Source organism: Corvus hawaiiensis, chromosome 3 (assembly GCF_020740725.1).
Source record: "Corvus hawaiiensis isolate bCorHaw1 chromosome 3, bCorHaw1.pri.cur, whole genome shotgun sequence".
NCBI lineage: Eukaryota > Metazoa > Chordata > Aves > Passeriformes > Corvidae > Corvus > Corvus hawaiiensis.
Genome location: NC_063215.1, coordinates 5,560,720 through 5,584,401, shown reverse-complemented (window position 1 = coordinate 5,584,401; position 23,682 = coordinate 5,560,720). Strand labels below are relative to the sequence as shown.

Genomic DNA, 23,682 nt, shown 5'->3' with positions numbered 1-23,682 from the left:
TTCCCATTTGATGCTAAATTTATTATTTTTTTTTTTTTGTTACTTAGATGTTATTTTTTTTATCCACAGATGACTGCACTTTTTCTGAATGTTGGTTTCTTTAATAAAATATCAGTATAAAGAGTGTAACTTCTGAATTTGTTTTAGTGTTTCTGTTTATGCCGTTTAATCTGAAAAGGGGAAATGAAAATATACTGAATAGGAAGAAAAATATAGCACTTAGTTTTTGAATGTACAGAGTTGGATATAAGAGGGGTGGGAAGGAAGCAAAGTGAATGCCCTTTATGCAGAAAATCCTTTTGGGGAAAAGAGAACATTTTTACTGGTGTACACTAAGGTACGGCGCCTAAGTAAATAGTTGCTGCTTTCTGGTCCTGTCAGTTTTGAATAAACCATTCATTGTTATGGCTTGGTTATTCCACAAATACCCAAACGCCGCGGAGTTAAACTTTGATACCACTGATTGGAAAAATGCAGATGATGAACTCTTTTAGTGTGAATTTATATGGATGGTCTTACTTAGAGGAAATAAGTTTTGCAGATTGTGTTAGGAAGTAAATATACTGCGGGCTGTAAGTACTCTGTCACAAAGCTGCTCCTGTGCTTGGGTATTGTACAATGGCTGGTAGAATTAATTCATCAAACTCTTGTTAATACAGAGTCACTAAGCTAGACCAGATGTGTCCCTTCAGTGTTACAGAGCAAATGTGACACTTCTTTTTTTCCTAAAAGCTTTCTATTTAAAGGTGAAGGATTCACAGTTGAATAGATGATGCATTTGAGTGCAAGTTACTCCTGGAATTTGTACAGAAAATGCTGCAAGGACATAAATATCATGGCAGTTCAGTATTATGGCTCACTTGAAAGGCTTTTGGAGACATGTTAAATTAAAATAACAAATTCTGACACGGTCCTCAGAATTTTTAATTTCTTTTTTTTTAAGTCATATCTTAAAATGCCTTTTAGTTTCCATTGAATCCTGTTTAATTAATGTAAAATTATTCTTGCTGATCCTACATGAAGGTTTGTGCTCATAGTAAATTATTGATGTATTATAGTGTTAATACAAAAATACAGTTGTGGAGTATTATCAGCTCTCAGGAGAGCAGCTCTGCATTTGTATCAGGGATCTGTCCATGCCAATGTGGTGTGCCTTTTTTTGTGAGCCCCTTCAGTGGAAATATATTGCACTGTGTCAAAAACACCAGCTGACCTACAAATAAGACTACTTTGCCTAAATGTATATTTTCACTTTGAAAGTTGAAGTGAGTTAAGAGTGGCCAGTCGGATGCCCACAAAAGCAGTTTCTTTTGTAATGGGTCTATGGGAAGAAGCAAAAGGGTATGAAGGGACTGACTCGAGACCTCTCTCTCATAAATTTTACCAAGTATTCTAAAACCAGTACTTCTGGCATCAGTTATTTCACTAACAAGCAAGCACTAACATTTACAGTATATGTAGAACACTGTGATAGCATTAATAAACACAAGTTTTAAAAAATATTAAGACAGGACCCTGGCAAGTTCCTCCACCGCCTATTAGCAAGATGCATGAAGAGTGGCAAATGTTTTTTGGGTACTGCTGACAAATCTGAATGCAATATCACATAGTCCTTTACAGCTTCAGTGCTAGGGTGGAATATATTGTACCGATAGAGAAGTCTTCTAAATTTATACTATTGCTAGTTTGACTTTTTTAACATGAATTACACAATTTTAGAAGTATGAGTTAGCAGGAATTAGAGGTTTGAACTGTATACATGTATGAATTTGTGCATACACAGCTCATTAACATTTCTTAAAAGAAAGAATACCCTGTTCTAGTACCACACATGGATACATTAAAATATTGTGTGTTTTTAACGCTGTCTTTTCTGATTTGTATTTATATGAATTACAGGACTTTTGAGGGATTAACACTATCTGGTAGTCAATGCACTTAGGTGTAATTATTTATCTATATTGTTTTTCCTTAATGAAAAAATAAGCAACCCTTTCTTTTGCTTGTGTGTATAGGGTCATATATATTAAATGTATCTGACAGAGAAATTCAGTTCAGTAATTACTAATGACTTGTAATATCCCCCTGCTCCGATTTGTTACAGCAGAGCCACTGCAGGCAGCATATGGTGCTTGATGTATGTGTGTGTATGTGCATATAGATGCAAATGCATCTTATTAGTGTTAATTTTCATTGTGATCAAGGCCAGGTTCTTTTCCTCTGAACAGTATTATATTATGTAACTGGCAGTGGCTCTGTCTGTTTCAGTAAACCACAGAGTAGATTTAGATCTAAGATATCTGACCATGAGGGATAAGTAAACAATGGTTTGGCACACTTACGGTTCAAATAAATTCTGGGGAAAATAAATGTATGTAAGGTCATCAGCTTTTATCTTTCCTTAATCAAGAAAATGAATGATAATAAATTTTAAGTCAGTATGAAATGCTAGCAATTCTGATTAAATATAATACGTGAAATAGGCTGTCTATCAGAAATACAGTAATCATATTTGAATGAATTCCTGCCAAAAATTTTTGCCATGGGGTTTTTAGCTATAACATATTAAAACTATTGTTAATTCCAAGCTGCCTGACCTTAATGAATATGGCATTTTTAAGAGACAAACAGCAGAAGAAACTGTTTCTACCCTTTGTTGTAAAAATAAAGGCAGTTTTATTAGAGATGAAAAAATATTAAGGGAAATGATTATGAATACAGTGGATGTTATACAAAAATACTTTTTAAAGCACCCTGTGTACATAAAGGAGAATGTAGCTTTTTTCCTTTAATTTTTTGCTATCCTAAAATTAATTTTTATAAATAAAACATTTAATAAGGAGTAGGTTGTGCAAAGTAATTTAATTGCTCTGATTAAAATGACTTCAGCAGTTCAAGGGAGTCAGGAGAAAACCTACGGAGTTTAGTTTTCCCTCCTGGGGCAAGTTCCTACATGAAATAGGAAACTTAAAACTACACGAAGAAGGCTAGAACAGTACACAGTATGGTAACAAGCAGAATAAAAAATATATACAGGAAACAGATGCATGAATTATGGAAATTTTTTTTATTGGAAGTGTTAAACTGTTTTACGATACAGTAACCTGAATTTATTTTGTCTTTGTGCTCATCTTTAAAATATTCTCTTTAGGGTGTGCTTTTCAGTATGTTAAGTGGCAGGTCTTATATTTATTTGTAGAAGAGAGCATGTTTATGTAAGGAAACGTGCTCTTAGATTTAGGCTTTATTAACTTAAAAACAAAAACACTTGAGAGCAGAAGATAGACCTCCTTAGCCTGTTTCCCAGAAGACTTTAGAAGGCAGTTTGGAATGAAGATATCTAATAGAAATGAAAGCTATTGTATGTAATGTGAGCACAAATTAATTTTGTTGATAAGAGTAGATACTTGTGGGGGTTCTGTGGTGGAGGAGGTGGATGTTTTTCTGCATTTTGTGGGTGACTTTTGTCTCCAGATGAAAATCTGTGGTTAATTCCTAAGTCTGGCAAAATTTCCAAGGAAAATATCATTGAAATGGCACACAGTCTATTAATTTAGTTCTGAGTATGCTTATCAGAATAAATGTTGCATTTATTGCATTTAGGCAAATTCATTTTTTATCTTGAAAATAACAGTTTTATGTTGTTGCAGTTTCTTAACTGCTTGTATGAAACTTGGATTCTCTCAGTGCTGAAGTTAAGACCCTAAAATGCTTCAGGTTTTACCATCTTAAACTCACTATTTATCTTGAGGCTGCCTTAATTAAAATATTATATACTCTAGGGCATATTAAATACGGCAATTTATTGTAATTCTTATTAATGGAGTGTATTTAATGAGTTTTCAGAACCAACTCTTTCACCTACAACACACAATATTGATTTTTATTGGATACATAGAGGGAAACATGTAGATGGTCTGATTTTCAGGAGGTGCCCAGCACTGACAGCTGCCCTTGGCTCCTGTTGTATCCAAGCAGGAGGAACGCTGGTGCTCAGCACCTTTGAAGCTTGGCAAGCACGGGATAATTCCTCCTTTCCCTTTCTCCTTTAATTTCCACAGGAGTGTGCTGGACTCAAGAATAAAATAATGCCAGATTCTGGTTGTATCTTCAGCTTTTTGCATTAAGTTAGAGTTTTAGAGAGTGTTTCTTAGTTGTTATCCATGTTGTTCTTTGATGGTGTCTGCCACAAGGTGTGACAGTCTGTAAATACATTTATAATCTGTCTATCTTGTCTCTAACTGCCTAGTTAGCATCTCTTGCCAGAATTATTAGCTTCTTTATTTTTCCCTTTTTACTTAAATGGATGCAGTATTAGATGCTTGTTATTTACTTAAGGCTGCTGTTTCTTGTTATTCATAAAAAGGTACAACTCTCTTTTGAAAACAGTCGGGAAAATAAAGGTATAAGGTGCAATTTTAAGATTAATATTAGTCTGACTGTGACCAAGAAATCACACAGCTTGAGAGGAATTTCAGTATTATTGTTATACTCTTAATGTGGGGTGGCAGAGCCTTTAAATATTTCTGGTAGAGTAGTTAATACAGGATGGAAGTTTGATATTTGTACAGTTTGTAAAGGAATTTGAGGTGTTACCCTATTTTGACTTCAGTTTTCAAGTATGCACTGGTGCATCATTAATCATAGGAAATGCAAAAATAAATAATATAGTCCCTTTGGATTTTTCATGTGAATACTTACCTTTTCCTTTTTTTGTATATACAGTTGAGGTATTTAGGTAACCCCTAACCTTTTGCTTCAACAAGGAGGTACAGTATAAAAATATTACCACAGTCTTCATATGAGCAGTTCTCTCTAAGAAAACCTCTAGATGAATATTTATTGAAAAAAAGTGAAGTTGCAATACAGAATGACTTAGCTTGGCCTGAACATTATATTTTAGACCACCAGTGAATAAAATTAAAAGCACATGGATTTTGAATAACTAGAAAAGGTTGTAATTGATTAGCACTGCATGAAAGTATTGAAGTGGAGTGAGTTTTGATTTGTGAATGGTCCTATTCAATAGAGATAATCCTGTACGTTTGATAAAATCTTAGTGCCTCAGTGCCCCTAATGATACAGGATTTTTTTTTTCTCTCCCAGTTTATTTAAACATCAGATACTCTGATATTCTCCTAACAAACTGGAACATTTTGATATTACTGAATTTTACATTGGTGTAGTTGATTTAAACAATGTTGGCTATTAATAGTTCATTTGAGACAGCTAATTAAGCAGTCAGTGCATTTTGCTGCCTACAAACCCTGTAAGTGGTGAAGTGCAATCCTGCAGGGTTTGGAGCTTTCAGACACCAACAACCTCCCTGTGAAGCTGTAGCTTTCTTAATGCACATTGAGAATACTCATTCCTGAACAGTTTTCAGTACTATTTTTTTTAATCCTGGTATTTTAAACTTATTTTATGCAAAGAGTAGTGATTCCTGAGATTTTGTTTAGCATTCACAATAGTATGAATATGGTAAACAGAGCTAGAACATACAGAAAACTTTTGCTTTCTATACACAGATAATGTAAAAGGATTTGTTTCTCTTTATCAGTACCCTAATTAAAATAAAAAAAAACCCCTTAAGATTCCCTACTAAATAGTAAAGCAGTTGAGAATTGAAATTTACAAAAGGTATAAGATTTTTTGATGAAGAAGATATTGAGGAGTATTTTAAAATAAGCGGAGTAATGTTTTTTGTTGTTAACTTGAAGACTTTAGATTTACTATATCTTTATTGGGATCAACTTCCAGAAATCACATGTGAAATGATTGAATTATCAGCTAAACTGAGATCCTATTTCCTTTTTTCAGTGAAATCCTCCTATAAAGATGCATAGAATATAGTTGAAAATACCTTTATCTATTTTAAAATTGTAATTGTTGTTGGAGGCATTTCAGAAGGATTTCAGTCTCTGAAATACTTTGAGTAAACAATGTTTCCCAAATTTTATAATAAATATGCTGTTTGGTTTGGGGTTTTTTTTGCGGAGTGTTTATTTTGAGCCTTTTTTTTTTCCTTCAAACGCTATGGATGTGAATATGATAGCCTTTGCTGGTTGAAATGAATCCGCTTCGATTTAAAAGCTTGAGAAGGTTTACACAGGCTTGATGCAGTCAAAACCTGTGTATAACTGGCACAAGGTAGTTATAATAATAATTCTATTATATATTATATATATTATAATAATAATCAGGATGTGAAACTCAGAACGTAGTTGATTGAAGTGTACTAAATTGGAAAGGAATATGTATGTTTGCATGAACTAGGAAAGGATCCTTCCTCTTTGCTACTCTTGTTTTTCCCTTTCATGTGAAGTTGAAAACACACAGACAAAAATGAGTGGAATAAAAACTTTCAGGAATATGGTTAATAGCACAGATTAGCGACCATGCGAGTTAATCATAGCGCTGTTTTCCTGCCCTGTTATGACTTGTCATTATACTTCATCAGTTCAGTCTTGAAGAGAAACAATTAAATTCAACAGTCCTGAAAGGAATAAGGTAGAGATGGGAAGAGAAGGGCAGTACAGAAAGGAAGAACAGATTGTGCATTCTGAGGTGCTGCTGCATCATTGAATGGCAAATTCATGACAATAACTTGGGTGTTATGGCTTTTTTAAAAAATAAATTCTGCCCTCTTTTTATAAAAATGGGTTTTCTAAAATTTGGTTTTAACTCAGGATACACTGCTAACACATTGACAGAGCTGATGAGATTTTGTAGTCCCTTGCATCTATTGTTTGTGTCCAAAGTGAAATTCAGGTATCCAACCTTATTTAGTGAAGTTCAGGAAAGGTATTAAGCACAGTATCACAGTACTTCCCACTGGCTTTAGGAATTATCAGAAGTAGGTGAATTAAGCAGTCAGACTCGGTGTTTTGATAATTTTAGCCAACTAAATTTCTTCTAATCTCTTTTGGAAGTAAAAGCAAAAGAAAGTCCCTATACATGTAAACTGTATTTCCTGTTGTAAACACTGGGATAATGTGGTCTGGCTATGCTTCTGCTGTGCTTTGCTCAGACACCAGCTTGGGTAGAAAAGCGGCTTTGCCGGGTCTGTGTTTGCATTTCAGCTCAGTGTTCGGGGTATTACAGCTGCATGGCCAGCCACAGGTCATGTTATCTCTTCCGGTATCTATAGGTCATATATTAAATTGGTCACCCTCCTGCAAGAAGCAGTTTCTTAATTTCTGTTTCTGTACCCAGTCTCAGAGCTTATTCATGTGCTTAACCGGGAGCCAGTCAAAGCCTGTGAAGTAGGAGGGGTAAAAGGCACCCCAGTCATCAGTTCACTACAATAATGGGATGTATGCACTGGAAATGGTTCTAGCATTGTTGTTTTTCATAGAAGGGGGGGCAAGGGAGGAAAAGAAGTAGGTTTAGCCATGGTCCCACCATAATTTCAACATGATGGACACCATTAAGAAAATCTTGTAAGTTTTCACAATTTTTTTTTCCTAGAGCTTTCAGAATTTTCAGTTTGTCTGCCTGATCTGCCTCAGTAAAAGATGCTTTGAAAAAATTTTGTGACTGTACTTCTTGCGACTCATCAAGTGTAACTAGAATAAAGCATTTTCCAATACACTTTAAAATACAGCTTCATTTTACTTGCAGATAAATCACTTCAGGTTATATTTGATTCTGTTTAGTATTTGGGAGTGAGGTGCTTTCTACTGATTTTAAGTCTGTATCTGAGAGGATGAAGCTTTTCAAAGTAAGCAAAGATAGAGGTGCAATTTTATAGTGTATTTATGATTTTTATGAACATTTATAGGTACAGTGCAGATAAGTAATTACCTCAGTATATACATATATGATTTCTTAAAGGAATCTGTGTTTACAGTTCAGAATATTGAAGTAAATATTTGGCAGTGCTCTTCTACAGAGTTTTTTGCATCCCACTTTCAATTAAACTTAAAATTCAGCAGCATGTTAGATCATGTATTTTTTATTTCATAGCTTAATATTTTAATGCATGAATGTTTTGCCTTGTTTGTAATAAGTGTAATGAGAAGAATTTGCTTTTACAATTGAATATATTATCAAACAAGCTTTGCTGTGAAATGAGGGCAACTGAGGACTAGAAAACTGCGGATTTACACTGGTAACTTCATCTGAGATACATACTTAAAAATAAGATGCCTGGAACAATGATAGGGCAGTTTTGGGTAGGACAGGCTGCAATATGCTACAAACTACTCATTTTCATCAGGTTTAGAGAGCAAGCAGTCTGAACTCCTGTCTTTTACAGTATCTTTCATTAACCAGCCATGGTGGATACATCTAAAAGTGTTACCGGAGTTCTTAATGAGATTTTCTGTGCTGCTGCTGATTAACTCACTGATTACTTTATCTTTTGCCCCAAGATAATATTAAACATTTTCCTAGATCCCATCAGACTCTTTCAAATTCATGCAGCTACACCTTGACCCCTGTGACAGCTGAGCACACCTGCTGTCAAACACTAAGGACTAAGCCACCGACTTCCCTTTGCTCAGCTTGCCAGCTAAAAAATTTGTTCTTAAATCTGCAGAAGTTATTTACAGTTTCTTTCCCCCCAGAAAACCCCAAACAACCAGGTATATTATTTTAACATCCTAAAATCCCATTCAGCATTTTTTTGCTTAGGTAACTACGACCAGCATTGTTCAAAGTAAGAAAACTCTCGACAGCGGAAAACAGAAGCTCAAATATTGCAGCACTTACCCCAAAAGAAGTTTTGCTGACATGGTGTCACTGAACTGAACAGGCTGTTTGATGCCATAGTCCCTCTCGGTTCACGCAGAGCTTTCACCTTCTGGTGTAAATACTTCTTGGATCTTCAAACTGAAAACACAAACCATAGCCAAACCTTGTTTTAGTTTTACTGTGTCCCTGGATTGCATAGACTCTATAGTTGGTTTTTTCCAAAAAATTGTGTAGTGCTGGTAACATGTGAAAAGCAAGGAAACAAAACAAAAAAAAAAGGGAATGAGCAAATATTTGAAGGACCTACTATTACTGCATAGACTGTGGTTAGAGAGCACTTACTGACTCTGTTGGTCTCAGTGGCTGGTAGTGACCTGCGGAGATTAACCATTTAAAAACCAGAGACTTCTTTGCTGTCCTCCTGGAGAAAGTTTGCACCGCACTTGTGGTTCTGTGGTTGTTTGTGAGGCGAATGAAGCATTCACACAATCCAAAAAAGCAAAAGCTTTAAAACTCCTTTTTTTTGCAAGCACTGTTACTGGAGCGAGCGAGTCATGTGGCTGTGACATCAGAGGACTCCAAGTAGGACTGCCTACACTGTGGCTTTTTCTTTCTCTCTCTCTCTTTTTTTTCTTTTTCTTTTTTTTTTCCTTTTTAAAATTTTTAAAATTTTTTTTTTGTATTTTGACAAAAGGCCCGTGGTAAGGCCCTTCCTGGCATCCAGAGGGATATAGCTTTTTAATTTTTGTGACTCATGAGGCTTTGGAGAGTGTACAAAATGCTTTAAGAGCCCAAACTTCTGTACAGTTAAAGCATATGGACAGCAGAACTTTATTTGTACTCTCAGTTCAGGTTCCCCCCCACTCTTCTTCCCCCTCCTTTTTTTTTTTTTCTTTTTTTTTCCCTTCCTATTCCTTCTCCCTCCTTTATTATTGTGTCTGTGGAAAAGTGAGCAAAATTGGCACAAGTGGCTGTGTGAAATTCTGAACAACAGCGATGATTTACAATAATTTACATCTTTGGATTGTATCACGATCTTGGGTCTGCTTTGTATTTGCTGGGTGGCTGGATTCCTTCTGTTTTACTTTTTCTCCTTGTCGTCTTATACTTGTGAATCTGTAACTCATTGTAAGAAACTTTACCTTTCGTAAGGTCTAGTAGCAGGCTGCTTGTTGGGGTTGTGTTTTTCACTGTAATTGGCTGTCACAGAAGTGTTAGTCTGGGGATTCCTTTGCAAATCTTAAATCATGTCTGCCTTGCTTTACATGTCTTCAAAACTACTTGGCAGTTTTATGTGATGCAAATTAAGGGCAATTATGTTTCTTTTATATTTGGGGCAAAATATGTCATTTGGATATCATAACTGGTTGTGTGCTGCAGCCTGGGAGTGATGCTTTGGAATACCGGCATTGGGAGGACTTAACATGGACGTTGTGTAACAGAGTGAGCTGGGAGGGTTGGGGGGTTTTGGTTGTGCTTGCATTAATTCCTTATTATAGTTTTGGTGTTTAAGGGAAATAGAACAGTCTTAAACTTTTGGGGAGACTATAAATAACTTCATTCACCAGTTAATGTTAACACTTAGTTTTAAAATGAAACATAAATTTGATGCATATGTAAGATTCAGATACTTAATATCATCTGTGTGCATGTGTGTGTGATGTTTTTTTATATACTTAGCATATTGTAACTTTGGCTTTGATTGCATAACATAAGCCCTGACTGTACCGGTACGGAATGGGTTAACAAAAGCAGTATTTTTTTGTTTATAATAGAGGCTTTGAAATAAATTGCAAAATGCTGTGTGTAGTAAGGAATAATGTGCACAGACAGCGTGTATTAGTAGTCTTGATTTGCTCACTCAGATTCAGAACAAAATTGGAAACATCTTTGAGAAAGTATCTCATTTTTTGCCTCTTTGGACATTATATCTAGAACTTTTCATATTATCCTGATTGTACCACAGATGCACTGTAGTTTTAAGTTTTAGCTGAGTGAGTTTAAATTATTTTCCTTTTTTTGTTTTTGTCTTTTTTTTTGGGGCAGCAGACGAACTGTGTAAAACACTTTCTAGATATCGTTCAGCTTTTCTTTGCAAAATAAAATACATATTTTTGAAGCTACCATCCCTCCTTTTTTATTTTCCTCTTTGTCCTGAGCTTTCTCAGTTAGAAATTGGTCAGGAATGGTGTGATATGAATAGCTAAAGGTGTGAGTGGGAGAGCAGGTTCTCTGTTTTGTGGGGATGGGAAAAATGAGAAAGGATTTTTCAGTGAAAATAGATTGTTTTGATTTTTGTTATAAAATTATCAAAAAACCATAAACCCTTGTTCATAAAAACTTCATTCATAATAAGTATTGTAAGGTAAACTGCATTGTTCTTTATTCAATACTTTGAGGGTTATTACATGTTGCCAAACTTACAGAATTCTACCATAAAATGAAAAAGGAATATTCTGCAAAAAACCTATTCCACTTAAAAGTAAGGGTGATATTTAATTCTCCTATTCATAGATTGCTTTTATTATTTATGTTTTCTCTGTATGGTTAAGAGCATCAATGAAAAAATCCTAAGTGTATAAAAATAATGGAAAGAATACTAATCTTTTCATATACAGATTGTATTTCTATGCATTAAAGTTTTAATAAACTTGTGATGCAGCAAAAGTTTTTGGAGGTTTCTGCCTCTTATTTGGGGAACTCTTAAATTGTAAGCTTAGAGTTTTCAACGACTCTTACACATTGAAGGTATTTATCGACTTCTATTTGATGGTAGGTAGGCACAGTATTTTAAAATAATAGATAACTTGTCTTGGTCTTATACTTGTTTCCATTCATATGGAAAATGGTGTTTGATTTTCAAAACTCTGCACTTTATTTTTAGTCATATCTTTAGTATTAGAATATTGAACTTCCTACAGAAGTCTGATATAAAAATTTATTGCATTGAAATGCTGTGCTCAATCTTTCTCCAGAATGGCTTTTTCATGCTTTCACTTGTGTATGCAGAGTTATTCTCTAACTTTGTTGCTCTGCTTTGATCTGATACCTTTAAGAACCATTTTTTTACTTTTTCACCTCTTCAAATCCAGAGCACTACAAAGAAGTCTTCATCTAGTAAAGCAAAAGCCATTAAAACCAGAAAGCCAAATACTGTAACTGAGTAATCAAGATGTAACTTGTAAAAACTGTCACTGATAAAAATGCAGTTTTTTTTGTATAGAAACATTATAAAGCCAAACTTTGAGACTAAATACCTGTGAAACTGGTGGCTTCTTTTGGTATAGTTTGCACTTCTGATGAAGCAGATGCAAGAATCCTGAAAATCCACTGTGTAAACCAGTGTCTTGATTGTAGACTAATGCTTGACAGGCTCTTGTTTAAAAGGTAGATCTACAAAAATGGAAGTTCCCTTCCAAGTTCCACAGGGGATACTTTGAGTCCCAATTACACTTACAAAGGAAGTACTATGCTAAGGAATTTCTCTGGTAAACTATGAGCTTGATCTTTGATGACAAATGAAATCTAAAAGTCAGTTGTAATGCAACACTGAAAGATAATTACATCTTTCACTGTTCTTGAAATGTGTTTTGGAACTTTTAAGCTATGCTTTATTTCCAAACATTTTGCCTTATGTCACTCAAAAGTTCATCCAGTGTATAAACAGTGTGATACCCTGCTGAAAGTTTATTTGTACTTAAATGTTTGTTTCTGTGCTACAACTGGAATGATATAAATACTCTGCTTAGAGCAGTGTGATGACAAACTTGTTAGATTGCATTTACTTACAAGTTTTACAATATATACTATAACAAGATGCTGATTTTTATGATTCAGAAAGTCCTGGTGCAGTTTCCTCAGATGCAGGTATTCACTGTAGGTATTGTTAACGTATCTGTTCCACTGGAGCAGTTTTTTTTTCTTTAAGTGAAACTTCTTCCCTTGGCTCTGTTTTTCAAACTGAGGACTAATTATAATTTTTAGAGGAAGAGAACTGTGTTTTCTGATGGTTCATAGCCAATACACTTAAAATACTGTTTGATTTAAAATACTTGCATGTTTTGGGAAGCTTTTGTTGTTAGACTTGGGTATTTTGTAGACTTCTCATTTCCATCATCTCTGCAATAGTAGAGCATGCTGATGCCACTTTATACTAAACTTTTAAAGCAAAAAACAAAAACTGCCTGTTGATTAAAAAATTTGCAACAGCAAGGTTATTTCAGCATTCCTTCATTTTAAAATGGTACTTATTGCTAGAGTAGCAATGAGCATCTGAGTGTTACTGCTGCCTTTCTCTGTCTCAGAACCTTTTTCTGGCTAAGATACGGTTTGAAGTGGATGGTGCCTGGGACCACTAAAGGTAGAGGGGGAAAAAGTACTGTTACATTTCTAGGGTAAATAAGTGTTGTCTGTTTTTTCTACAGTGCAATCAGGCTACCGAAGATCACATTAAACCTTAAACTGAATTGTTGTTTAAATTAAAAAGATGGTCATCTCTTAACCAGTGAGTACATCATGTAATAGCAAGTAGTCAAAAATTGTTTTCATTCACTTTGAGTTGCCAGTTCTCTCACTTTTTCATAGCATAGCAAAGTTATTCTCCAGTGAAATAATCTAACCCCTGATCAGGCATTGAATAAGGGGCTGCATCTTAATGGTCAGATGTGTCTCATCTTGATTCTTCCTGTTCAGACAAGCATTACTTTCCTTGTGTTCCTGTATCTTTTAGACTGCCCAGAAACTGAGAAAAAAGTCCTTTTGTTTAGATGCACCCATTCTAAACAGTCAATATATGGTGTTTAAGATCATCCTAACCTCCTAGCTATTTTCTCCTGTCAGTATTTTTTCTTTTTTTTTTAAAAGTCAACTTGCAGAAAATATGGGAAACTTGTCTCATATAACAGCTGAGGATGTGGCTAGGTTAAGGCAGGAAACTGCTACCCACAATGCAATGTTACATACACTACCACTTAATAAAATTTATTTCAAACATGCTACTGACAAAACCAAAGAAAAATAATATCCTAACTATGCTAGTTAGTACACTAAATATATCTAGGGAAAAGTGAAAGTAATCTCTCTAGAGCCTTTCCTGCTTCTAGGATACAATGCTACTAGTAGTTAAATCAGAGCAGATCTCAGCAGTTAAAAGCAGTGACCTATTTTTAGAAAATATTCATATTTCTCTGGAAATTAGTGATTATGTGCTTTTTTAATAACAGTCAAAGTTATTTTATACAGACAGAATTCAGATAAGTTCTCTTCATTTTTCTGGTTGGCAAAATATCCTCTCAGGCCATTTTAAAACTGGCAACTTTTCGTCCTTCATCCCATTTTCACTGAATCTTACCTTTACTGTAGCCAAGCAGCCTTTTACCTCTCCTTACCACTTTTAATCTATTTGTAGGTTGGTGTGAAAATATTTTCCATGTCACACGTATGAAAGGAACTGAAAAGAGGAAAATTCACCTTCCTAACCCCTGAAGATTTAGGGGTTCTAGTTGTTTCATTTGATTGCCTGCAATTTGAAGAGTCTAGTAATTTGGGAGAGGTAAATAATTAAGTTGAATTCTAATATGAATTTAATAGACTCAAATTTTCTGTGAATATTTCCAAATATCAGACAGAGATACGTATGAGGTCATGGATGCTGCTGTGCCATAAATGTCTTGAAAATCTTGTTCTGGATATATTCTTGTTTCTGTTTGTCTTTAAATGCATGTATTTTAAGGGTGATCCTCTTACAGAACATTTTTGAAGCGCTTGCCTCTCTAGTTAGAGAACACTTATCAAGAACAGCTGCTGTAGTGCTGTGGATCCTATCCATGGACTCATGGTGGTCTGCTGAACAACGTTCTTCAAGTTTGACAGGTGAGACAGAGACTCTCCAGTGCCACTGCTTTTGGATGAATCTAGCTGTGGTTGGAGAAAGTGCATCTTGCCAAAATATATGGGTAAGACCACACACAGTCTTTAAAATAGTTATTGTAAGCTTATTTTTAGGCAGTATATGTCTTGACAGTTCTTTTATTTGCATGCCAGTTTCACTGCTGCTTATAGATTTTTCATTTATTTTAGTAATGGCAATTGCAGATTTAGATCTATGTTTGTAAAGCTTTTGCACAACATTTACACTGGAAAAATACAGACTTGCTACTTTCAAACCTCAGTCAAGATTAGAGAACAGATTTCAAAAACTATTAAGGCAGAGTATTTACGCTCTTCAGATTTGGTGTCATTGTTTTTATATTCAACCCCATTTTCAGGGGCATAGTTCAGCAATAAAAATTTGCTTCTGGTTTTAAAGTTATACCAATTTTAGTAGCTTCTGTGCTTGTATAAGTCTGCAGCAATGTAGATTTAGGACATGAAATTAGTTCAGTAAGTAATAAAAACGAAATGTTTTTTTTTTAAATTGCATACTTATTAAATACTGAATCTAGAATCTGTATTTTATATATGTTATAACTCCTGAACAGTATTTTTCATGTATATTTTAATATGTGGAATATTCTTTGCATTCTAAGTGCCTGCTTCCGCAGTTGGCTTCATAATGTGTATTTAAAATATTGTATATTTAACTGACAGTGTAGAAGGGGGTTGCACCCTGTAGAATTTCTGAGTAAACAATACCCATTTGCTAACTTTCAGAGCAGATGTTTTTTAAATACCCCAAGAGAAATTAAATATAATACTGGAAAGGAATATCATAAACCATTCATTGGGTAGTGATGCTTAAAAGTTATGGATTCAGAACGACATGTTTTTTTCCCTAGTTCTGTACTTTCCAGATTATCTTGCATAATTAATGCATGACTATTTCTCAACAAAACATTACTCATTTTTTATTAGTTAGCATTGCATAGGACCGTTGTTTATAGCACTGGACTTTACAGACAATTAAGGAAATAGTCCCTGCCCTGAGGAATATACAATTAAATATATGCAGCCAGCCATTTAAGAAAAGTATGAAAAAGAGGGAGGGGAAAAACCCCATTATAATGAACAGCAGTAAAAAATAAGTGAAGAACTTCATGGGGAAGGGAGAGTAGTTAGTTGTAATTTTATTATTAACTTTCTCCACATATTCTACTATGAAGTGTTTTAGTTATTTGTGTGCAATTAGCTGGTCTTGTTTTCTGCTTGAACTTGAGCATGATGGCTGATCATCATGGTTGCTTCTCTGTTTTTTGAAAAACCCAACCAACAAACCAAACCCAACCCCAAAACATTTCCTTATGCAGTGATTGCACGGGGAATACTTCTCTGCTGTTTATGATGCTTGCTTAAGTTTGAGATCCTCAGTCCTGTAAACAGTATTTCTTAGGAAAAAAAAAGAAAAAGCAAAATCAGGTACTTTCATCCTTTCTCCTGTTTCTCTTCATATGTTTTTTCCCCTTTTTTTTTTTTTTTAAGTATTTAATACCTGGATTTGCTACTTTTTCACAGCTTGTCAACAGTCTAAGCTTTCCCTTGTAATTAAAATGTATTGTGGTTTTCTGTTGGAGAAGAGATCTGAAGATCATTTATGAGAAAAGAGAGTTGAAAAGAGGTTGAGAAGGGAATGGAAAGAATAAAATTGGAAGAAAGAGAGTTAAAAAGAAAATCTTGTTTTTTAATGAGATTTGTTTTTAACAGTATGGCTCCCATTTTGTAGTGAAGGAATACTGAAGGTGAGGAGAAATGAAGACATTGGAACAGGATGAAAAGCAAGAAGATGCAGCCCTTTTCATGGGGACAGTAAACAGAGGAGAAAGTTGCCCTCTGGTCTCCAAGGCCATGTGAACCCCAGTTTGTTCTGAAAGAGCCAGTTCAGAAGTGCCTGGTTGTGCTCAGTGTGTTGTTGAGCTCATTTGGAGGGAATTGGGCTGTCTGTGCATAGTACTTAAAATGGCCTGTGGAGGTGTGCCTGAAGAATACTAGAACTTGAGGGATGTTGAGAAGAGTATGGGAGATGTTGGTATGGGATTTCCAGTTCCTGATGTGTTGTCTTGGAGAGCTGGTTGATTTTTCACTTCAGGAGGAAAAAGCAGGCAGCATTTATAGACAGGTCTGTTCAATGTTGTCCAGATAAGCAGGTGTCAGTTCTTTTTAATACACATTTTTTGTCATGCTCAAAGTAAGAGACTGCTTAGTAACTGAAGGGTGGTAACGGAGAAGAAAAATAAAAGTGGATTGCAAGCGTTCCTTTCACTCATACCTCTTCCTCCTCTGACCTTCCAACCCCAAAAGTGAGGAAGCCAAGCTGTTTTTAGAGAGACCCTGTGGTTTGGTTGCCAGAATCCAGGGCTTTAGTTTGTAAGATAAATAATGCAAGCTTTGAGGAAATATTCTGTGTGTATAGGATAGTATATATGTTGCTTGTTAATACTTAATTATTTTATCACTTTAACCATTTACTTCTGTTTTCTTTAGATAGATAAATAACTTGTTTTAAAAAGATAAATCACTGTGTATACTTGTTGGCTCTAAATGAATCTACTGACAGTTGGGTAAAAAGGGTTCTTTTAACTTGGAGATCCAGCCCATAATCAAAGTGAATTGTTATGTTTCCATTTAAGAACTCATGTTCTGGGTCTGCATTTAGTATGAGGGATCAGAGGTGCTAAGTAGGATGAAATTCTGTGTTTTGGCACAAAGTGATGCAGATGGACAGCCCAGAGACAGTTGGTTATTGCCTATTTGAGGACAGGCTGTAGCTATAAATGGGCACTTGGCACCCAAATAGCTTTTGGAGCTGAATGGCCAAACTCCCTGTTAGTGAGTGGAATAGGAGTATGTTGGAACAGGAACACTAAAAACTGGTGTCGTTGGAAAATTCTGCAGTGCAGTCACAAATTGATCCAGACTGAAAAATAAATAGTGTTTGCTTGTATTTTCTAAATTCTCTCCTGCAATCATTCTGCTTCTGGAGTGGTGCTTCAGTTGTTCCTGGCCTGAAAAGACTTTGGAATCAAGGTTATCACTGTCTGAAGAATCAAAGAAATCTCTGTATTTCATGTACCTGCATATCAAAGATCATGCTAATTGGTTAATATTTGTGTGGAATAATTTGGGCATGGCATTTTAAAGAAGCCTTTTTTTTAGGTGTGTGGAATCTGCATTCTAGATTATTTCCTATAATTTATTTTGTACTAAAATCCATTGGATGAGGTTGGCTGTAAGAGTTCTGTCCTCTGTGACACTCGTCTCCTTTGGATTCCATAGTCTGTAATTGTGATGCCAGAGCAGCTCCTTGTAGCCAGACTCTTTGTGTATTTTGGGAACCCATGGGGATGTAAGGCTTGATGCTACCAGACCGTTTTTTAAGCTCAAGCAGTGCTCTGGGCAGTTGCTGCTTTGCCAAAACCGATGCTGAAGGAAATGTGGCTTTTCGTGAGCCAGAGTTCATTCCCATGACATGGGCTTTGGGGTTGGGGCTCTCAGAAATAACTGTAATCTCTGAAAAGTGTAAAATGTAAAACATTTATCTTTCACAGTTTGTGTCCCTATATCTACATAGGCAGAGTATGTCTAATTTTAAAAAGAAACTTCAGTAATTGGGATTTGGGAATAGTGCAGAATATTCAATTTATTTTGTCATCGTTATCCTACTCATTTGGTAAAATTACTAATTGTCCTTTCTTCAAAGTATTTTAAATTACTTTTATATTTTTTTTATGAACATCTAAATGTTTTCTTGAGTTTTAAGTCCAGTTTTGCCCAGTGTGGGTTTGAAGCAGCTTTGCAGCTGAATGTTTATATTTCAGTTTCGGGAAAAATGATACCAGTCTGTTCAGAAATGGAGTATTTGCAGTAGTAAGTGGCATCTTTACAAACTAAACATAATGATCAAAGAGCTGAAGAAATAACAAATTTAGTTGTCTTTTGGACAAAATTACAATGAAATAGCCTTTGGTTTGTCATTTAGCTTCAGCATGATTTATTTTTCTTCTCTTTTAATTGAAGAACAAATCCAATTCGTAACTGAATGCAATTCAATCTTCTCATTTTCTGATGTGGGTAGAAAATATCTGTTTTATCTGTTTATAGGAGCTACAGTAATCCAAGCTTTATTTTTCCTTTTGAATAATTGAAATAAACTTAAAGAGCCAGACATTATTATGCCCAGTTTTTTAGAATTCATGAATTTTAGAGAACAGTTACTTTCTGAGTGCTTTTCTGTTCTGCTCTCATCAGTAGCTCTTCCTAGACTGGACATGTGATGGATACACAGTGAAAATAATAAAGGTTTTCTACAAGATTGCCTAATTGTTTAGAGGTAAAATCTGAAGAACTTGCAAATAGAACTATTTCCAGCTGATTGAGTGGGTTTGGTCTTTTCCTTATTTGTTTTGTTTTCTTTTGTTTGCTTGTTTTTCCTTGTATTTGAGTTCCTCTGCTAAAACAGTAAGCTTAGCTAAACTCTACACTGGAAGAATAAATTGATGAAGTTAGCACAGAAAATCTACAATTAGGTTTTCCAGTGACTCTCCTTACAGTCCTACTGTATTTGGTACATTACAATAGTCTTAATTGATTGCAATTTTTTTTGCCATCTCTAGAACTCCCGACTCACTCTTTGCATGGAAGGAATGCTGTTCACTTCAGAGTGGTTACTCAGAGATTTTCTTGTTACTGATTGCTCATTCCATGGCTGTTTGCCATCTTTCCTGCACAGTATTCAAACTCTAGTATGAAGAATTACTAACTTTCATGTGCTCTTCTGGCACATGTCACACTATGAGAATACTTAACCAATGTTAATTACTTTCTTCTCTTCACAGTACTCTTGGGAGAAATATGTTTCTCTCTGTGTCAGATATATAGTTTGGTTGGGGGTATGCAGAGAATAAAATTTAAAAAGTAAAAGACGAATATAACCCAAAACTTCAGTCCATTCTCCAGCTGGGGGGTACTTTTTGTGAAAATGCTTAGCTTTTTCTCTACATCTTTTTAAGTTTAACTAGTTCATTTTGTCAATGATGGATGTGTGAACTGGTAAAATCCAGTACTGTCATTTAAAACAAGGAGTGGACAATTTTTGATCACCTCTGAAAGGGGGCACAGTTAAGTGGAGTGTTCTGGTCTACTGTGATGTTTCTATATTCTTGTACATAGATGAGCTTCATTGCTTGTGTTTTCCAAACATAAAATTGGCAATTTGGAACTAAGAATGTCCCCGTTTCTGATCAAGAGCCTGTGCAAGCTTTTATAGATTCCAGTGGAGACCAGATTTCATCACAGTACTGGAAATGATTGATTGAGGCTACAAGTCTCCTGCATGTGAATACCAGGGTCTTTATGTGGCCTTAACTCCTGATGCATTTACCATGTAGTAGTTGGGTAACTTCCTGTTGAAAATACATGGTTTTGTTCAGCTCTTCATGTGCCCACAGTCTTATTTAAGTCATTGTTATACTATCTCCACTTTGGGTAAAGGTAAAAGAAAAACCAATCAAGAAACTGTGTTGATAGAAACAGGCCTTCTGTAACATTAATAAATAAAGGCCTTCGTTAGGCGTCTAAACTTAGAATCATAGAAATGTCAATCCAAGCTCTGACCAGTGATTTGGTGTTTTTTGTTGGCTTTGGGTAGTCACTTGAACTTGGCACGCGTCTGTCCTGGCTTGATTATTCCCTTCATTTACCATAAATCAGGAGTGATTATGCTGAAGTTACTGCAATTTTATGAAAGTAAGAGTGGTAAAAAAGCAGAGAGAATGCTTTAGTGGTAAAGGGCTGTAATCTGATGCTTGAGAGGTGACATCAGGCTCCTGTTTGAACCTTCAGGCCTTGAGGTAAATTGTTCTGTCCTTCAGTTGGTCATCTGTAAAAAGTTTTGTTTTTTTCTTAAACATCAACAAATTTATTTTTGAAGGCTGTTCAGATGACACTTATGAGGGTCATAGGAGTATCAATATTAACTAAGTTTGCTGTGTTTGAAAAAAATTTTTAATCTCCTGTAACTCTGAGAAATAAAGAAGGCTGGCCTGATACTTTGCCATGAAAGTGAAGATTTATTCAAATAGTTGAAATGCAAAGTAATACTATGATTTTTTTATTTTGTCCACCAATCAGCATTGAAGAACATTTGTTTTGTAGAGTATTAGCATCTTTCAATTGGTTTAAACCCCTTGATGGAATCTGCTACAAATTTTCTCATGCCAGGTTTTCTGCTGCATTTCTTCCTACTATCAAACTTAATATCCTGGGAAATGCTTGAGTTAGCTGAAGAAATTGCTAGTGGCTGTGGTACTGTTGTATTTGTGGATTTATGTTGCTACTGAGCCTGTATCTCTGGGGAGTTTTTCAAATTTCAGAAGGGTGCAGAACATAAGCAAGTGCTCTACTTAATCTTGTCGATTAAACATCACCACGGAGTCACCAGAGTACAGTCACTGCCTGTCCCTCATGCCTCTCTCAGTATAATTCATTTCTTTGTTAAAAAAAAGAAATCAGGGCACTTACAAATCTTGTGTAAAACTAGACATTTCAACCGAGATCAACATTTTGTTGTTCAAAACAGGGTAACAGCTGTGACTTTGTAAGCTACTGTTAGTGGTTTTTAGAAGCTAATTTGTCAGCTCGCTGGCACGCTGAGCTCATTTGCCGAAAGAAGTTGATGTCATCTCCCATATCGTTCTTTGTCAGAGCTCAGCGTCTCCTCTGCTTTAACCAGTGAATCCCAAATAGAAAATTACAGACCAGGGCTGTTTGCCAGTGGCATTAGTTTTCTGTTTATGTAACTGCAATTTAGAGCTTTCATGACTAAACACAAAATTCAGTTGTCATGTGAGAGTTGATCACCCCTTTTTTCTGTATCCTCTGTCCATGATATGTGGCTCCTTTCTGTGTGCTTTGAATTAAAAAAAATGTGAAGAGAAGAAATGTTTATTATTTTCAAGTATTGCTACTTAATTTATTCAAACAGTATTCAGTGTGGTTTATTACTGCTTGTTCTTCATCTAGCATAAAGTAAGGACTTATTTAATGACTAGGCTATTGACTAAAAATAAGGTTCTTGGAAGAATGAGTGAATGTCTAAATAAGTGATTATCAATTAAATATCAATACAGGACATTGTTTCAACACAAAATTGTTTATAATTACTGTTGAATATCCTTGTCAAACTGAAAACCCATGTATTTTCAGGTTCTGTCTTACTGCTAAGAAGTAATTGCAACATTGTCAGGGAATTTGGTGGAACCCCAGTAGTTTTCATCTTCTGATAAATCACTTAGTGGCTTTTTAGTAGTTTAGTAGCCTCAGTGTCTCAGTAACTTTACAATATGTACTGAGATATAAAGAAGAGATCCTTTTTTGGAAGATAGCAGCCAAATAAAAGCTGAGAAATTTGAGGGTAGAAATAGTTAATTTTTGCACTAGAGCAAAGTCACTTGCAAGATCTACCAAAGATCTTTGTAGAATCATAAAATCTCCTGAGTTGAAAGGGACTACAAGCATCCTCAGGTCCAATTCCTGGCCCTGCACAGGACAGCCCCAAGAAAACCTCACTTACCCATCCTGGAGAAGCCAGAAAGCTGATGGCAAAGTTATTTAGAGTAGTGAAATGATTGTGTGGAGTCACCCAAGGATTGCACAGAATTGAGTGGGTGACAAAACAGGTGAAATCCATTGCTGATAAACCCATGTGAACTCTGTGCTGTTTATTTTGATAAAAAAAGAGTCATACTGGAGAGCTCTGAAAGCTTGGTGGGTGAGGCTTAGCGGTTGTCAAAAATAGATTGCATTTAAGAGGAATTGAGAGTATCATAGCAAAATGGTGTTACTAGTTGTTCTGCTGTTGTGTTCACCCAGTTATTAAAAACAATATTCTAGAACTGAATGAATTCTGTACAAGGAGCAGAAACTAAACTGGCAGGGTGCTAAAAGCTTGGGAAGACACAACTGGGAGGGGAATGTGATAGAAATCTGGAATTATGAGCAATGCAGAGAAAGTGAATGGAAACAATTATTTCCCTTTTTCACAACAAAAACTAGGGGCAGCTAATTAAATTATCAGATGGCAGACTTAAAATGAATACAAGGAAGTAGTTTTTTAACAGTGCATAATTAAAGTGTTGAATTCATCAACAAGGCAGTGAAGAAGCCAAAAATTACTGTATCTTAAAAAGGATTAAGAGAAGATCATGGAGGTGAAGTTTATCTACAGCTATAAAACACAGTTGACTAGTCATAACCTCAGGCAACACTTTAGGTCTGTTGTTGACAAAACCAAGGAGGGGTTATTCCTAAGGATTCAGTACTGGCCTTTATGGAGAGAACTTGATCTCTGTGCAGATCCCTGTTCTGGAGAGTTTGTGTATAGATAAGCTGATGACAGCACTGAGATTATAGTCTACATACTGTGTACCACAGTATTACCGTGGGGAAAAAGTCACCAAATCTTCAAAGATTTGATCTAAGTGCGTAAATGAGTAAAGTGCTGTAAAATTAGGATACAGGAACTTAAGAACTTTAATTGCTTATGCCTGTAAAGGTAAGTGGGCTATGCTTCTGTGGAAGTATTTTCAAAAGTATATAACCTCGGTAGTATTCACTGGCTTTGTAATTTATTGATGATCCACACATTGATTTTTCACTGTGAGTTTTAACAACAGTAAGGTTGTTTCATTTTATCACTCTACTTAGTCACTCTGAGGTTTTCTGATTTCCCCATTTAAACTCATCTTTATTTTGGTACCATTTTTAAGCCTTTTTTGTTTGATGATCCAGTTCTTCTTTTTAATGATTTTGCCTGATCTTTCTGAAAGAATTGGCCTATTGAAAGCTGTATGTCTACTTTCAATAGCTGAATGTGTCATAAAAGTGAGGATTCATATGCCAGGAATTACTACTTCAGAAAGTCTGGAAAATGCTAGTTTTAAATTATCTGTATGTCGATCTTATCACAGAGTCATGGAATGGTTTGGGTTGGAAGGGACCTTAAAGATCGTCCTGTTCCACCCACTGCCATGGGCAGGGACATCTTCCACTAGACCA

The 23,682-nt window shown here is 35.4% G+C and overlaps 2 protein-coding genes across 9 annotated transcripts in view; one reads left to right on the top strand and one right to left on the bottom strand.

The window, feature by feature from the left end:
- Nucleotides 1–9,199, bottom strand: part of RUNX2 (RUNX family transcription factor 2) — a 215,991-nt gene extending 206,792 nt beyond the window's left edge. For 2 of the 5 annotated variants that reach the window (XM_048297268.1, XM_048297269.1), the window contains exons 1-2: nucleotides 9,040–9,199; nucleotides 8,716–8,835 (exon numbers count right to left, since the gene is read on the bottom strand). In XM_048297268.1, coding sequence (XP_048153225.1) covers nucleotides 8,716–8,773 — 58 coding nt within the window. In that variant the 5' untranslated portion in view covers nucleotides 8,774–8,835; nucleotides 9,040–9,199. Of the gene's footprint in view, nucleotides 1–8,715; nucleotides 8,836–9,039 lie in introns of those variants that run through there. The other 3 variants (XM_048297270.1, XM_048297273.1, XM_048297267.1) reach the window with 3 other exon arrangements.
- The window catches only part of SUPT3H (SPT3 homolog, SAGA and STAGA complex component), a 257,849-nt gene that overhangs the window by 31,073 nt on the left and 203,094 nt on the right, over nucleotides 1–23,682 (top strand). The gene's annotated exons all lie outside the window — the stretch shown is intronic.